Genomic DNA, 16,436 nt, shown 5'->3' on the forward strand with positions numbered 1-16,436 from the left:
TGTGCTGTGCTGCTGGGGCAGAGACTATGTGACCAGAGAAGGGCTTAGAACACTGTCAGACCCGTTCTAGTCCTAGATCACGTTTTCCTTCCTGGTGGACACCGGTAGTTCATCTCCTTTTCACAGTCTCCCCCTAGACTTCTGTGCTGCACGTTCTCTATATCACTAAAACTTCTGAAGAAAAAACAGACATATTCAGCATTGAAAGAGGGGTTTCATTGCCAAGGGTGCATTTAAAAACTCCTTCTGGGACTAGGGAGATGTCTCAGCTGGTAAAGTGCTTGCTTTGGGGAGTTCGATCCCCAACACCCACACAGAAAGGTTGGGTGGAAGGGAGCACATTTGTGGTCCCAGCACTGGGACGGGGAGAACCAGCAGATGGATCCTTGGATCTTACTGACCAGACAGCCTGCTCTACTTGGTTCAGTAACAAGGCCTGCTTCAGAAAAAGCGGATGGTAACTGAGCGACGACACTGGACATTGCTATTTGGTATCCAAGTATACACGCACATACATCCATGTGCACACATGTACACACACACACACACACACCTCTTCCCTATACTACTCCCCAGAATGAAGTAAGTGTCACTGTTCCAGGAGTGAATGGATAACACAGGTTTACTGAGCTGTAATTCAGTGAACAGAAAACAGAGCTAAGGCTATCCTAGTGTCCCCTCAGCCAGGGGCTGGCTAGGATCTCACCTTTGACATCATTAAAGCTAACGCTATCCTAGCGTCCCCTCAGCCAGGGGCTGGCTAGGGATCTCACCTTTGACATCATTAAAGCTAACGCTATCCTAGTGTCCCCTCAGCCAGGGGTTGGCTAGGATCTCACCTTTGACATCATTAAAGCTAACGCTATCCTAGTGTCCCCTCAGCCAGGGGTTGGCTAGGATCTCACCTTTGACATCATTAAAGCTTGTCTCTGAAAATCCCTCGCTCAGCTCAATCAGAGTCCCCTCGGACTTGCACCGAGGGAGGCCGCTGGAGTTGGCAGCCCGGATGCGCTGGGCTGCCATCTTGAACCCCCTGGGTGGGTAAGACGTTAGGGTCTCATGTCTCCTCCTCCACCGATTCCAGCAGGGACAGACGTTTCTGCCTCATCCAATCACACTGCACGATGACGTCAACTTGGCAGTGAACTATTCCTGAAGCGAGAGAAAAAATAATTTCCCTTTGGTTTTGCAGGTAACCTTACAGGAAGAGGGCATCCTTGCTCCCAGACCATTCCAGGGAAGAGAGGCCCATTTAATTTCTCCTGGGAGCCACGTGCTGCCTGGATTCTGTGCCCACTTTGTACCATCTCCTTGGCCCACTGGGCACGCAGAGCTGTCCTTCCTGGGGACAATGGGGTCTGTGAAATGTGTCCCGGCACCTGGCTAGCCATTTATGGCAGTCAGAGACAGATAGCATGGATTGCACAGTAATCTGCTTCTTCCAAGGCCCAGGAAGAGAAACAGCCTGTCTGTCCAGGGCGGTGGGTCCCCTGTGAGGACCCGGCACCGCGGCAGTGAGCTAGTGGCACAGCTTACTTTGAGGCCTGTAGCAATGGCTGAGAGGGATGTTCCCTGTTTACATGTTCCTACAGCCCCCACTGAACCCCAAAGAGACATCATAGACCTGCTGCTCTCTTGGGGGACAGAGGCAGACAGGCATAAGCACTGTGTGTGTGTGGGGGGGTTCAGATACAAATGAGGTGACAGGCTTAGAGCAGATCCTATCCTGGACCCATGGATAGGAAGTAGTAACAGCTGGGAGCAGACAACAGTATGTGAATTTTGCAGGCTCTCTACCAGAAACTGACAGCACTGGCTGGTCAGAGCCAGCCCACAGCAGTGGGGGGCAAGGGGGACGACAGGCAAATTTCATTGCCGAATAACTGCTTTTATAACGTGGTTTGAGTTCCTGGAGAGATCGCTCAGTGGTTATGGGGCTGTTCTTGCAGAGGCTCAAATCCCAGCACCTACATGACAGCTAACGGCCACCTGTAGCTCCAGTTCCAGGGATCCGACATCCTCTTCTGTAGGGCACTGCAGGACACAGGCGCACTTACATACATGCAAGCATAGTACTCATACATATAAAATAAAAATAAAGTTTTGAAAAAAGAGAAAAACAACGGTTTGAGTTCCTTCTGCCCCCACAGCCACATCCAGAACACAGCAGGAAATGTGGCTTCTGGCCCAGGTATGAGGTCTTCACACACTCCCTGTAGGAGGTGGCTGTCCGTGTTCACCAGCCCCAGGCTCTGCATCCCAGGCTCAGAGCCCCATGCAGTGACCCACCCGGGTTTGCACCCACCTCCTGCTGCTGCTGAGGGTGATCTGTACACAGGGCTGGGTCCTATCAGCCCTGGTGCTCCTGTCTGTCACCAGGGGTTAAAACTGCACTGACTGGACCCGATTTATGCAAAATCCATGTGGGTGGCCGAGACCACATTAGAGTCTCAATGAACACTGGTCACCGCTGTTATTCAGTGAAGAACAGAGTCATGGCTCCAGTGATCAGTGGACAGAGGTCTGAGAGAGGCTTCCTGCCCTTCTCAAGACCCCAGAAACCCATACCCTGCACCTCAAAGTTCTCTAAAGAAGGCATATACTGGACTGTATTTCCCAGGTTCACACAGTAAGGCCCCAAATGCAGCATTAAGATGGCCTTTGGAACAATGAAGCTGGAGGAGGCTGGAAGTCCTTATGACAGACGGTACTTTCACTTGAGCCAACAGAGAGTTTCCTCCCTTACTGTCCCAGGCAAACACAGTAAAGCCAGGAACAGGGTCCTCCCTGGAAGCTGGAGGCTGGCACCTTGTGTATGTGCTTCTTGCTGATGTAGCCTAGGCTGTGGAGTTTGGGTCAGTGGCTGGAGCTGCCAGAGCCATGTGGGAGCTGTAGGAGCAGAGCACAGTGGCCTGGGAACTGTGCACCTGGGGCCACTGAGCTTAAAGGACTGTCCTTGGGCCCAGCACCCATCCCGTCTGCCTGCCATGCACTTCAGGGTTCCCAGGTCCATCTGGAGCCAGCAGCTATGGGACAGACAGTAACCAGTGCTCAAGTCTCTGCCCCACATACCACGAAGTGTCACAATCTGTGGCCACCGTAGGCTGGTCACTCCCCCAGGCTCAGTGAGCTCACAGTGTCCCTGGTCTCCCCTGCAGATAATGGTCCTACCTCCTAAACCTGGACCAGATTCTCTTCAGAAAACTGGACATGGGGAGACAACTGGACCCCCTCAGGATGGCAGCACAGACCCCCAGAAGGAGACCCTTCTATCTTCACCATCCAGCTGGGGTGTAGGGCATAATGGCTTTGCAACTGGGTGGATCTGTCTGCACTGGGCAGCATGCACAGCTGGACACAGAGGCCAGGCCGCTCCTCAGAGGTGAGTCTTCCACAGCCAGGCAGCACCGAGGCTGAGTCCCACTAATCAAGGTGCCCTGTGCAGGCCTCCAGAACGCCAGTGACTCCCTACCCCAGCCCCACGGTGCCCCATGCTGAAGAAAAGATGTTGGCACTGTACGACCCGCACAGTGGGGGAGAGGTTTCTTTAGGATAGGCTGGACCCACAACCTGAGCTTGCCTGGGGGGCTTCCAACTGTACAATGACAAGTCTCCTGACACTCAGAAAGTTGATTGCCTGGGGGGGGGCGGGGGAGGGAAGGTGAGGTCAGGAGATGTCCACTGGCTGTGACAGCTGAGGGCAGGCCAGGTTTGTCCTGCAGGGGCGGGTATAGTGCAGAGCTGCTCTAAACGGGGGGTGGGGGGGAACAGGATGACTCTGGATCATGATCTGCTCTATGGACACAGGTGCTCACTGCTTGTACCTACACTCTCCTCTTGCGTCCAGTGTGTCCCGCCAATAGAAATGAGGGGTCACCTCTGCCGTCCCACCTCCTTTGAGGCAGGTCTCCATGAGCTGACTCACTCTCAGCCACGAGGAATGATTCTGTATCAGGTTAAAGAACCAAAGTCTAGGGGCTGGAGAAACGGCTCCGTGGTTAAGAGCACTGGCTGCTCTTGCAGAGGACCTGGATTCAGTTCCCAGCATCCACATGGTGGCCAACAACTATCCTTAACTCCAGTTCCAGGGGATCTGACGCCCTCTTCTGACCTCTGCAGTCACTGCATGACATGGGTGCACTTACATACGTAGGCAATACATGAATACACACACAAAAAATATTTTTTTAAAAAAAAGAACCAAAGGGCTGGGCATGGTGGCATACGCCTTTAATCCCAGCACTCGGGAGGCAGAGGCAGGCAGATCTCTGTGAGTTCAAGGCCAGCCTGGTCTACATAGTGAGTTCCAGGACAGCTGGGGCTACAAGGAGACAACTGTCTCAAAAAGACCAAAAAAAAAAAAGAAGTCCAAATGGGCACAATAAGGGCATTATTGCCAAGGTCCAAGGCACCTCCCCACGTTAGAAAGCTGTAAGCTGAACCTTACCTGGGCTCCCACACCCACCACCCGGATGTGTTGGGCACCTGCTGGGCCACAGGAGCTAGAATAGGGGCTGGTCCTGGAAGCCAAGTGGGCTGCAAAGAAAGGAGGGAGGAGTAGGGACCTGGGCTGTCTGGTCAGCTACCTCGTTCCCTGGGGACTCTTAGAGGCCATTTTGTAGCTCATAGCTGTGAAATGTGGTTGAGAAAGACACTATTTCCTCTGGTAATTGTTACCACAACTTAAGAAAAGCTGAAAGACCTGCCGGCAAAAAGTAACAGCGAGGGACAGGCTGGGTGGCTCCACTTCTACGAAAGTTTTAAGCAGAGGGCCAAATCATCCATAGGCGCCAGGAGATGTCTGGGTGGGCAGTTCTATTAGAGCAGACCAGTGGTGGACGCCAGCGTGTTGCTTTTGCTAGGCCGAGGACAGATTCCCCCTAATCACCAGAAAGACTAAGTGGAAAATACTCAGTGGAAAATATTAGAGAGCAACCTGGAGCGGCCCAGGTTCTTCCCGTGACTTTGGGACCTGAGGTGGAATCCAAGCCTCCGGAGTGGACAGCATTCTAAGAATAATCATCACTGATGTCTACTGTGGCGAGACTAGTGCCCAGAGCCAGCGGAACGAGAGCATGGTGTCAGCAGTTACAGACCAGCAGAATAGAGACATACAATGACACCCCTAGAGGCCACATTCAAGGGACAGGTTAAGTCACCACCTGTGGTCCCTCTACCACATGGGAGAAGTCATGATCCAAAGTCTGACCAACAGTACCCACAGACACCTTGTAGTCACACTAGGTGTCAATGTACTTGCTCACACACAGTCTCCCTTCCACAGGGTAGGGGAACTTTGTCTTGTGTCTTCAATGTCTTTAAAAATCCCAAGAATGACAGTTTTTCTCTCAAGTGACAGCTGTCCTTGGCAGGGTCCTGGCACTGTTGATAGTACATTGAGTGTAACTGGGGACACTGATCACCCCATCCCTTGGGGACTTTTTCTGTCAGCAAAGAAAGAGATCAGCAAGCCCTTCCTGACCTGCTGGAGGCTCCCTCCTCCCTCCTCCAGATATAGTCCAGGAACACTGGAGAGTGAAGCCCCCATGAACAGAGAGAACACCAGCCTCTAGCACCAAGTTGCCCTGCACTGTACCATAGCCCCAGGTGGCGTCCTCCCTCCCATGCCATCATCCTGAATGTACTTGCCCCCTCTACGCAGGCTTCTCACTGCCCTGGCCTCACCCTGCAACTGTGCCGACTGGCGTGTACACCAGCCCTTACAATCGCTTACCTTGGAGCAGCAACTGATCCTGGGAGGCCTGTGACAGCTCTGAAGCTGGCAAGGGGCGAGGTGGCCCTGCAGACAAGGAGAGGTCACTCAGGAGCCCAGGCTCTCTGCTGCCCACCTGGCTGGTCACATCTTCCTCTTCAGAGCTCAGCCTCATAGCCAGCACTGTGGGCTTCCTAATTCTGCCTTGTCTTGTGGCCCCCCTGATTTTCTCCGGTCTTTCCGGGTCATATCACTGCTCTCCCCCCAGTCTCTGGGGACTGCTTCCTCTCTCTGAGGAAGCCAAGTTGGTTTTCCAACCAGGCATACTGTGCCCGCATGGTCTGGCCTCACCTGCACCTCCAGGCTTCCACCTGCCTCCCTCTACCACACACCCGTCGGGGCCACACTCAGACCTGCTGCTTCTCAGGCTTGCCCAGCCCAGATCAGCAGTTGCACTGCAGCTTTCATTCAGCGCCCCTGGAACAGCCAGTGCTCACCTGGGCTTCCAGGAAGCGGACAGCTATCGCTACATCTCCTTCTTGGCCCCACCCAGTTCCCTGAGAGTTCTGCAAGTTCTAGCATGACTCCTGGGCACTGGCCCCCAGTAGACCAACTGAGCCAACCAATGCCCTAGGCCCTCTCATCCTTAGTCCACACCGTGCCCTTGAACTGTCTGTTGTACTCTGGGCCCTTCAAGGCTCAGGTGGGACAAGGTCTGGCTCCTATTAGGGGGAAGGATGGTTGATACCCACCTATCCTGGGTATAGAGCTAGAGTTTCCTGGGTCTAAGGGTTTCATACCTCCTTCAGTGGGTGAGTGCATGCAAGCACGCCTGCACACACACACACACATACACACGCATGCACACACACTTCACTGTCAGAGAATAACCTCCACCTGACCCTTCTCAGCACCCGCACACTACCGTCAACTCAGCTCAATTACAGTAATTGGCTCCTGCCCGCCAGGCTGCCTGCATCATGCAGTCCTACCCCTCAATCAGCAGCCACATGCTACCAGGCCTCCCCGCCCCACTTACAGCTCTCAGTGTACTGACACCACCTCCCTGCCCTCTTCCACCTGCCCCTGCTCCCTTGAATCAGTTTCCCACAGGTCCCTCCATACCTCTACCTGACTCCTGAGTCCCCTCGAAGTTCAGAAGGACCAAGCCCTTCCCACAACAGGACCTCTACACATGCTGTTCCAGGGGCCTAGAAACTTGTGTCCAGGCATTCACTAGACTTGATCCCTCATCCATCCATCCATCCATCCATCCATCCATCCATCCATCCATCCATCCATCCATCCATCCATCCATCCATCCATCCATCCATCCATCCATCCATCCATCCATCCATCCATCCATCCATCCATCCACATTCATGTATAATATCTGATCAGTATTAACAGGAACATCTCCATCCCTTACTTTCCTCGTCACCACTGGAGTCCAGCTCCTGCCTAGCATTCCTGCTGTGCCGAGCAGGCTCAAAGGTCGGAAACAAGAAGTTAGTTCTACTGTACACAGACGATAGCTTTCATGTATCTGTAGGTGTCTCCAATAATCTTTGTGGAGCCAAGAGGCTGATGTGGCCTGATGTCACACAGCAGGTTGATGGGGAATCGCACTCTGTTTGTGATTTCTCATCTGAACACCGATAGGCTGGCTGGGTGGGCACCTTGGGAACATCCAGCTAGCCTGGCCAAGCAAAGGTACACACCCAAACTTCTCAGTCTCCAGCTGTCATGTCTCTGGGGCAGCCTGTGTCTGCTCGCCCCTTTGGTCAGTCTCAAGAAACTGGACAGGGGTAGCAGCACTACCCCAGCCTTCCAGGGAGGTCTCCCTCCATGGGTTCAGAAAGACCAGAAGGCAGGTCAAAGGCTGGCTTGGGTCTCATTCCTAATTTGTGAGTTTTCTTTTTGTGTGTGAAGGCTGACTCCCTCAGAGACAGGGCCCCAGGGTTTAGGAGGTCGGGGAGCATGCCATGCACAAAGGGAACGGCTGACAGAGCCTGCTGGCAACCTCAGGTGGCCCGTCCCTGCCCGCTCTGCAGCTCCCAGTCATGAATTTGCATGTGGTGGCCTATCTGCCAACACCCTGCCTTGAGGAACAATTAACCCAACCCAGAAAAGGCACCAAAGGCGGGTGTGTCGGGTACAGAAGGCCTCCTGGGACTGTGTGTGACAGGGGCAGGAATCAGGAGCCTGAGAGGGAGAGCCAGGGCCAGGGGGGACGAGGGCACGAACACTGCCCGGACCTCCCTCACAGATTCCGATTGGGCCTAAGATGATTGATCCTCCACATCTGCCTGAAGTCTGTGGAGTAGCTGATTTCATCAAATTTCCTCCAGGTTAAACAACAAGACCTGTCTCAGGGATCCCTTCCCAGCCTCTGTATAACATCTGGCCTCCTCCTTTTTCCCGAGAAACATGTTGACTGGGGAGTAGGCCTGGTTTCTGGGAATCACTCTACGGGGCTACAAGACCACCGTGGGCTTAGCACCCCAGCACCTGCTCTCAAGGGAGCCAAACCAATGAAATTTGCCTCCAAGCCTGGACTCAACTGGCTGGGACACTGTCGGAGGGGAGACTGTGCTGCCCTCAAGGCAAGGTTTCCTGGAGGGGCAGCAGAGACCTCCTCCTGGGGGCCAACCCTGCCCAGAGGGGATGAGAACCCTGCCTGGAGATGGCAGACAGGCTACTGTGCCTTCCTGCCACTTGTATCTAGGGCACGCCTGCTGCCCTGTGGCTTCCAAAGGGGATCCAGGGACTAGACTCCTGTGCCAGCACCTGTGCGGGGTGTTTCAGGAATAAGCCAATCAGCATAGCAGGCAGCAGGGACTGTGTGGTGGCAGTTCAGGCCCCAGGAGGCCTGTGTCCTGCCACTCTAGGTAAGAGTGGGGCAGGCTTGCAGGGTAGGGTACTCTGTCTCCAACTCTGAAGAGCGAGCGAGCGAGTGAGTGCCAGTGTCACATCTACCGACCCTGGCCCGAGGTCACCAGAGTGGACGCTGCTGAGCACCAGCTTTTAGGAACAAGACTCTGGGTTCCCATGAGAGAGATAAGAAGCTCAGGTCACTTGTAAAGATCCAGTATCCAAGACAGACAGACAGATTGCACACAAAGCTAGGAGAGCTAGTAACTTCCTTACATTCAAGAACTGTCCCTGAAACGCTGTATGACCCACTAGAGACTTGAGGGAGCCCAGGGGCCAGCCACCACTGGGAAGCCCTGCTGCCTCACCACTCGGAGAGCGAGCAGGCTGGAGTGTGCTGGGCCAGTGACAAAGTGTAGAAAACTGAGTTGGAGGGTCACAGGGCTGTGCTGAGGATCAAGGGCATTTTCCTGGTCACACTGTCTGTGCCACAATGACGTGGTGAGTGGTCTTTCCCCACTCTCTGTGCCCCAGGCCCTTGCTGTTGAGCACCTCAAAGAGTTTGGAGACCATTCAATGAGTCTGGCAACACAGGTCACCTAAAGCCTCAGTGTCACCCACCATAACCGGGTCTGTGGTCTGGCCCACCAAGTCACGTGGGAGACCAAGTCAGCATGTGATGCAGTGGATGGCAGATGGGGCATGAGGAGGATCTTGTGATCAGCCCAGGCTGGAAGACTGGATGTGCTCCCAAGCTGTGGTCCCTAGCCAGGAACGAGGAAGAAGGGCATGACAACCTGGAGAGAGACAGAGGTCCATTCATCTGACTCGGGTCCGGACTCCATCTGACATCACTCAAGACTGCAAAACACCAGGCAGGATTGGATCCCCCTGGGACTGGAGTTACAGACAGTTGTTAGCTGTCATGTGGGTGCTGGGATTCGAACCCAGGTCTCCTGCAAGAACAACCAGTGTTCTTAACCGCTGAGCCATCTCTCCAGCCCCAGCCTTTTTTTTTTATGGATGAGAAAACATAAGAAGAGAGATGGTACCAATCTAAGGTTCCATGGTTAGTAACTAATAGATCTGAACCCAGCTTTGTCTGGTTTCAAAAATAGAATGTGTTCCTTCATACAAAGAAAGAATATAAGGGTTTTTTTAAAAAAAGGGTGGGTATGGTATATATGCCTGAAATCCCAGCAATTGAGAGGCTAAAGAAGGGTTCTAAGTTCAAGGCCAACCTGGGCTACCTACTGAGACCCTATCTCCCAAACAAACAGGCCCTCCCATGTGGTGGCCCAGGCCTTTAATTCCAACACTAAAGAGGCAGATGCAGGTGAACATGAGTTCTTGGCCAGCCTGGTCTACATAGTGAGTTCCAGGCCAGTCAGGGTTACAGGGTGAGACACTGTCTCAAAAAACAAAACAAAACCCCACCATACCAAACAAGAAACACCCCACTCCATAGATATGATTTAATATTAGCTGCTCATTAAATCAGCCCATTTGAGCTGGAGCGATGGGCTCAGAAGCTAAAAATGCTTGCTGTTCTTTTAGAGGACCTGAGCTCCGCTCCCCGTACCCATGTCAGGCAGTTTAAAACCACCCATAACCCCAGCTCCAGGAGCTCTGGTGTTCTCCTCTGGCCTCCATGTGCAACTCCACTCACATGGCATACACTTAAATCTTTAAAAAAATTTAAAAACATTTTTATTTTATGTGTCTGGGTGTTTCGCATGCATGTAAATGCACCTGTGTGTACAACACCCATGGAAGCCAGAAGAGGGCGCTGGATCTCCTGGACAGTTGGTAGCGGCCATGTGGGTGGTGGCAACTGAACCCAGGTCCTCTACAAGAGCAACTAGTGCTCTTAACTGCTGGGCCATTTTTCCAGCTCCTATAAAAACAAACAAACAGCAACAACAACAACAAAAATCAACCCACTTTTGATAGCTGACTTGTTTTAAAGGAAGTTTTCTAATACCACTAAGAAAGACCGAAAACACGTTTTTGTACTGCGTAATGACGTACAGGATTTAAGATGGTTTTAGGTGTCATTATGGGATTCAGACAAGCTAAAGGGAAAACAACTTCCATACCTAACACTGAGTGTCCTCATGAGTGAGCCACACAAGCCATGTTGGAGGCTCAGATTCAGGACAGACACTTAATCCAGGAACACAGGGTAAGAGCAACCAAAACCCAAGCAGACACTGGCAGTCCTGTTACCATCCAGGGCAGAGGGCAAAGCTGTGCCCACCAAATGGAATGCATGAAAAATGACCAATGTATGCCCCAGGCGGCATGCACACTCTCCAGGCACTGCTCGGCCAAGGAGAAGCCCACCAAGGCCTCCTTCCTTAGGCTCTAGTTATTACTAGATAAACGTCTGCTTCCCAGCTAGAAGGCTTCCAGGCAAGATGCAAGGGGACAGCTTCAATGTCACCTATCAGCTGACCGAGGCAGCACACGCTGGTATTCCCAGTACTGGGGCTGCTGAGGCAGGAGAATGACCTCAAGTTCAGAGGCCAGAATGGGCTACAGAGTAAAACCCTGTCTCAAAAAACTAAAAGAAAAACCCCTACCTACATTTAGCACAGTAAACAACTGATAAAATTCCTGGGATAAAAGACTGAATTTCTTTCTTGGAGAGTGAATGCCCATGAATCAGTAACACACTAACCAAATATAGAGCAACAAACCAACTACAAACCCAGGCTTCACTAAGGCTTATTTGGGGGACTGAGGGAAGGCAGAGCTCCTGGTGGTCTTCCAATCCCACTGCTCAATTTTATCTGTCCTTAGGAAATGTTCGCAGTGGCACGGACACAGAATTCCCTAACTGGATTATTTTCTTAGAACAACTTTCTCTGCGTACGCAGCCTCGCCAGATGTTTTTCCTGGAAGGTTCTGGCAGTTCAGCCTCTCCAGAGCAGTGGGAGTTCACTTCCTACCCTTCTGCCAGCAGTTCAAGGAAGGCCCTGCTAACTGACCAAGCAGGAGGGAATATCCAAGTTTATGTCACCATCCTTCAACCATCTCCCAGAGTCCAGTGTCATGCACTGCACAACTGTCAGCAACAGACCAAAGGACGGTGGTCCCCTGAGAGTATCATCTTCGGTTTGTGTCACACTTCTTCGACTGTACCTTCCCAAGTGATAGGTGACAGGACCTGCATCTTGCCTCCCACTCTGAGACTATGGGGTGGCATCCTTTGATGGGTTGTATTCTAAACTTGATCTTATTGGAAGCTAGACTCCACACCCACTCACCCAAACGTTATGCAACGTCTCAGTCTTTCCCATCTGGCACTCCCTGGATGCACAGCGAGGCCCCTCTTAATGAAAAATTTGATGAGCATTCATATCTATTTCCCTTTACTTAAAAAATTGGTTTGTGCACTGACATTAATGTACAAAGAATTTATTTTGCTTCTCGGCGAGGAGCATCACAAAATTAATTAGCAAAGAGCCAAGCAATTACCTCTACATGGTGCTCCTGAACACGTCCCCTTCTGACTAATGCAATGTCACTTTCATGCATTTTAATGTGTGCAGACAGGAGGGTCTGCACCCGGCCACTCTGTCACCAGTCTGCCAATTTCTGTGACAACGGACACTCTTACATAACTACCACGTGCTTCTCTGTGTTGCCAAATCCCATCGCCTTTTCACCTATTTTCCTTACAAACGAACGTTAGAATGATTTAGTGAAATATTTCCTCACCACCTAATGGCGATCCCCCAGAACTTTTTGGCATTGCACTGATGAGAACTGACATCTTTATACTATTTAATCTTTTCTTCTAAAAGCATAGTGGGTCTCCATTTATCTATTTTTCTATAAAGGGGCAGAGGGGAAATTAAGCTTTGGGGATCACATATTGTGTAACCAAGACTCAATTCTGTTCCGTTCCCAAAAAAGCCACAAACGAATCAAAGCAAATGCCTGTGACTGTGTCCCGATGAAACTTTCTTTATGAACCTTAAAGTGGGGGGAAGCATAGTCTGCCTCTCCCTAATAGAGTATGTGCAGTTTAGAACCTGGTACCCACTCGCCATCAGTCCACAGCTGGGTGTGTTAGAGCAAAACCCTCTTTCTGGTACTTGTACTCTCGGCGCTTGGGGAATCGAAGGCAAGAGGGTCAGGACTCAAGGCTAGCCTGGCATATACAGCAAGTCTAAGGTCAGCCTGGGTTACATGGGACCTGTCTCAAAAATACAAAACTTACTTTCTGTCCAGAAACATTTAAGTGGGTTTTGATGTGGTTGCCACTGCGAATGGCATCTCCTCCTGCTGTGTTTTCAGAGAATTATTGCTGGGAAAGAAGTTACCGACTTCTAAGAATTTCTAATTCAGTAGCTAAAACCTTGTTTTAGAAACTTATGGGTATCCACTTATACAGACCCACACTCTGTGCCCTGACTTGCCAGCCTGTCCTGGTGGACACTCTTCACTTTGTCCATCTACCACAAATCCCTTTCCTCTGGCTTGATGCTTCAACCTCCATCTCCTACATCCCTGCTAGGCTGCTCACTCTAGGAGCTAGAATCATACCACGAGATGCCCTGGGCCTTTAAGAGCCAGAATCACACCACGAGATGCCCTGGGCTTTTAAGAGCCAGAATCACACCACAAGATGCCCTGGGCCTCTGGGAGCCAGAATCACACCACAAGATGTCCTGGGCACAGCCTCTTCCAGGGGCATCAAGAAGGGGTGTGTAGGCCCAGGACTGCCCCAGAGCCAGGCTGTACCGTGGGCCGAGTGTGCAAGAGCTTTCCAGGGCATTAGGGAGGGAGACCATCAACCACCTCCTTGTTCCTATCCTCTGGCTCCCTGATGGTCTTGGGAAGCTGTCTAACAGACCCTCCTGCCCTATTTACCTAGAGTGTATTATGCTGGACCCAGGGACTCAAGGAGGCTCATGGGAAGTTCTGCAGCCTGAGATGGGCCCCAGGCCACCTTTGCAGTCCCCACAGAACCCTGAAGAGGACCCACAGGACAAGGCAGCAGTAAGCACACATCCAGGATACTCTAGTTAAGCCCATGTTCTGCAGCCCTTAGCTGTGAGACCTGAGAGGCAGCCAGACTGGTGCCCCATGGCCTCGTTAGCCAGGGGAGGGACAGCAGTGGAGAGTACCCAAGGTCTGGTAAAAGCCTAGTGTTTGGCTTGGGCCAGGGCAGCAAGTCTCTGTAGAAGTCTGGGGCCGTGTTATTTAATATGACGGAGCTCATGCATGGGTCCAGTTTTCCTCCCGTGTGCTTGCAGGCCCGCGGTAATTTGAATGAAGACTTTCTCCACAGGCTCAGGTATTTGAACACTTAGTTCCCAGTTGGTCATGCTGTTTGGGAGGTTATTGGACCTTTAGGAGGTGGAGTCTTGCTGGAGGAAGTGCGTTGTTGGGGGCGGCTTTTTGAGAGTCGGTAAACCCGCTCCACTTCCAGTTTCTTCTTTTGCTTTGTGTCTGTCTGCTGTTGAAGATGTGATCTCTCAGCCTCCTGCTCCAGCTACCTGCTCACACGTGGTCCCCGCCATCATGACGTCTCTCCCCAGAACGTAAGCCAAGAGACACCCTTTCTTCCGTAAGTTCCCTTGGTTGTGGTATTTTATCACAGCAACAGAAAAGTGACTAATACAGGATCAGTGCTTTACACTGCCTGCTGCCTTCCATCAGACAGGCCTGCTGTAGTCCACACACAGAGGACTAAGCCGACTGGGGTCTATAAGAGCAGGCTCACTTCTTCAGAAAGCATTAGTTACTTCCTAAAGCATGCCCTCCTTTGGCCTACCTGCCAATGGACTGTGTGCACTGAAGGGTGCTTCCCATTTATTTGAGATGTTTAAGAACTGGCCAAGGGGCTCAGAGTTAATAGGAGAGCAATGGTGAGGGTGTGAACAGCAGCTTTGGCCAAAATCAGCAGGCCAGGAGCCGAAGAGTAGAGACTCCGACAAACTGTTCTAAGGTCCTAGCAGGGTGCCAGCTGTGTTCACAGAAGATACTTGTTCTAGTTTGTTTCTCCACTGCTATGACAAAACACTCTGAGCAATACCAACATGGGAAGGAAAGGGTGTATTTGGCTTACATCTCCTGGGTCACAGCTCATCAGGGAGCCCAAGGTAGGAACTCCTGGAGGCAGGAGCTGGAGCACAGGCCATGGAGGAACACTGCTTACTGGCCTGTTCCCCTGACCCATGTTCAACCTGTTTCTTATACAATACAGAACAACCTGCCCAGGGGTGGCACCAGCCACAGTGGGCTGGGCCCTCCCACATCACTCAATAATCAAGATGCCCCACAGACACGGCCATAGGCCAGTCCAATGGAGGCAGTTCCCCAATTGAGGCTCCCTCTACCTAGGTGTGTCAAGCTGACGCTAAAGCTGTCCAGAACAATACTCAAGCCCAACTCCCAATGCTACCAATGCACTCTTCCTTGGATGACTAAGTTTTGATGTCATTAGGATGGCGCTAATCCAGGATGACAGGCATCCTTATTTATAAGAAGAATGGTGGGCACAGGCATGTAGAAAGGAAAATTTAAACAGTAAGACAGAACTACCACAAGCCAATGATGTCAAGGTACCTGAGCTGCAGACATAGGCAGATTCTCCTTCACAAGCTGCCAAAGGAACCCACTTTGCCGGCACCGGGTCCTCCACGTCTGGCCTTCAGAAAATGTTCTGTTGGTAAAATCACTGTGTGCTACGGTCATATGCCACACAGCACTTTGGGGTCAATGGTGGACTACACAAGATGATACCTTACATCACACCCATACACAGCTGCCCTAGCTTGTACACACACACTCCACGGCATTCACACGAGAAGATGACAACACGCGGCTGTGCTTGGCTATGGCAGTCCCAGGGGACCAACACAGCCTGTCCACACACAGATTTATCTGCAGAACTGTACTCCGGTTCTGAGCCCCTAGGCGAGTCTCTCTTGATCTCTGTCACAATGAATACAATTCAGACTCCAAGTGCACACAGAAATCTAGCCCCTCACACTGATAGCAAACCTTCACCTTGACCCCATATTTTATGAACATACTTTCCTAAGACCCCAAACCATAGGCTGCTGCTGCCCAGTCTTGCTCGGCACATTCCCGAAGGATGAGCCCATGTCGACAGGCAATGGGTAATTACACTTCTAGGCTCGGAGTGGGATTTAAAATATCTTGCCAAGTCATCTCATGAGCTATGCAGAGACATTTGATGGTCAGCAAGTAACTGAGCCTTGAGGCTGGCTGTGGGAGGATGTTGGAGATGTCTGTGTGCTGCGATTCACCAGGAGTACACCACACAGCTAGAAACTGGGACGGGAGTGGAACAATAGGACCAGAGAATGGAGGCCCCCTAAGCCCTATGGGCACAACTAGTCCTGGTAGGTCCAGTCAGCTGCAGCGAGACAGGTATCATCCAAGAAAACTAGCTGCACAGGGGCCACCCACACAGTCGCTGCACCAGAGTGGGCACAGACCCACCACAAAGGATGGAGCCTGGTGGAAGCCAATCACATAGGCTGGGGAAAGAGCCATGTGCACAGGGTGCCCCGAAAAGCTCATCTCTTCCCACACAAGCTTCAGCAGTAGACATTCAGGGTCTTAACGTGTCTTCTGGCCTAAACTGAATCACACTGCTACTGATTCATCAAGAGACAGTAACTCTGGAAAAGGCCAGGGAAATGGAAAGCTGCTGTAACTACACCTGTCTCCCCCAATAGGCAGATTGTCCCTGTAGCCTGTATAATAAGTAGGTGTGTCACTGCACACACACAAAGATGGGGCTGGACGCCTGCACACTCAGCTCCATCATCAGCACGTGGCCTAGACACAACAGGGCCCG

The 16,436-nt window shown here is 51.7% G+C and overlaps 1 protein-coding gene across 4 annotated transcripts in view; it reads right to left on the reverse strand.

The window, feature by feature from the left end:
* Sh3bp4 (SH3 domain binding protein 4) overlaps positions 1–16,436 on the reverse strand; it is an 81,014-nt gene that overhangs the window by 17,348 nt on the left and 47,230 nt on the right. For 3 of the 4 annotated variants that reach the window (XM_008835127.3, XM_017798680.2, XM_029564538.1), the window contains one exon: positions 906–1,152. In XM_008835127.3, the coding sequence (XP_008833349.1) occupies positions 906–1,023 (118 nt within the window). In that variant the 5' untranslated portion in view covers positions 1,024–1,152. Of the gene's footprint in view, positions 1–905; positions 1,153–5,734; positions 5,801–16,436 lie in introns of all 4 variants that reach the window. The other variant, XM_029564537.1, reaches the window with a different exon arrangement.

Source organism: Nannospalax galili, unplaced genomic scaffold (assembly GCF_000622305.1).
Source record: "Nannospalax galili isolate Female #2095 unplaced genomic scaffold, S.galili_v1.0 scaffold1777, whole genome shotgun sequence".
NCBI classification, from domain to species: domain Eukaryota; kingdom Metazoa; phylum Chordata; class Mammalia; order Rodentia; family Spalacidae; genus Nannospalax; species Nannospalax galili.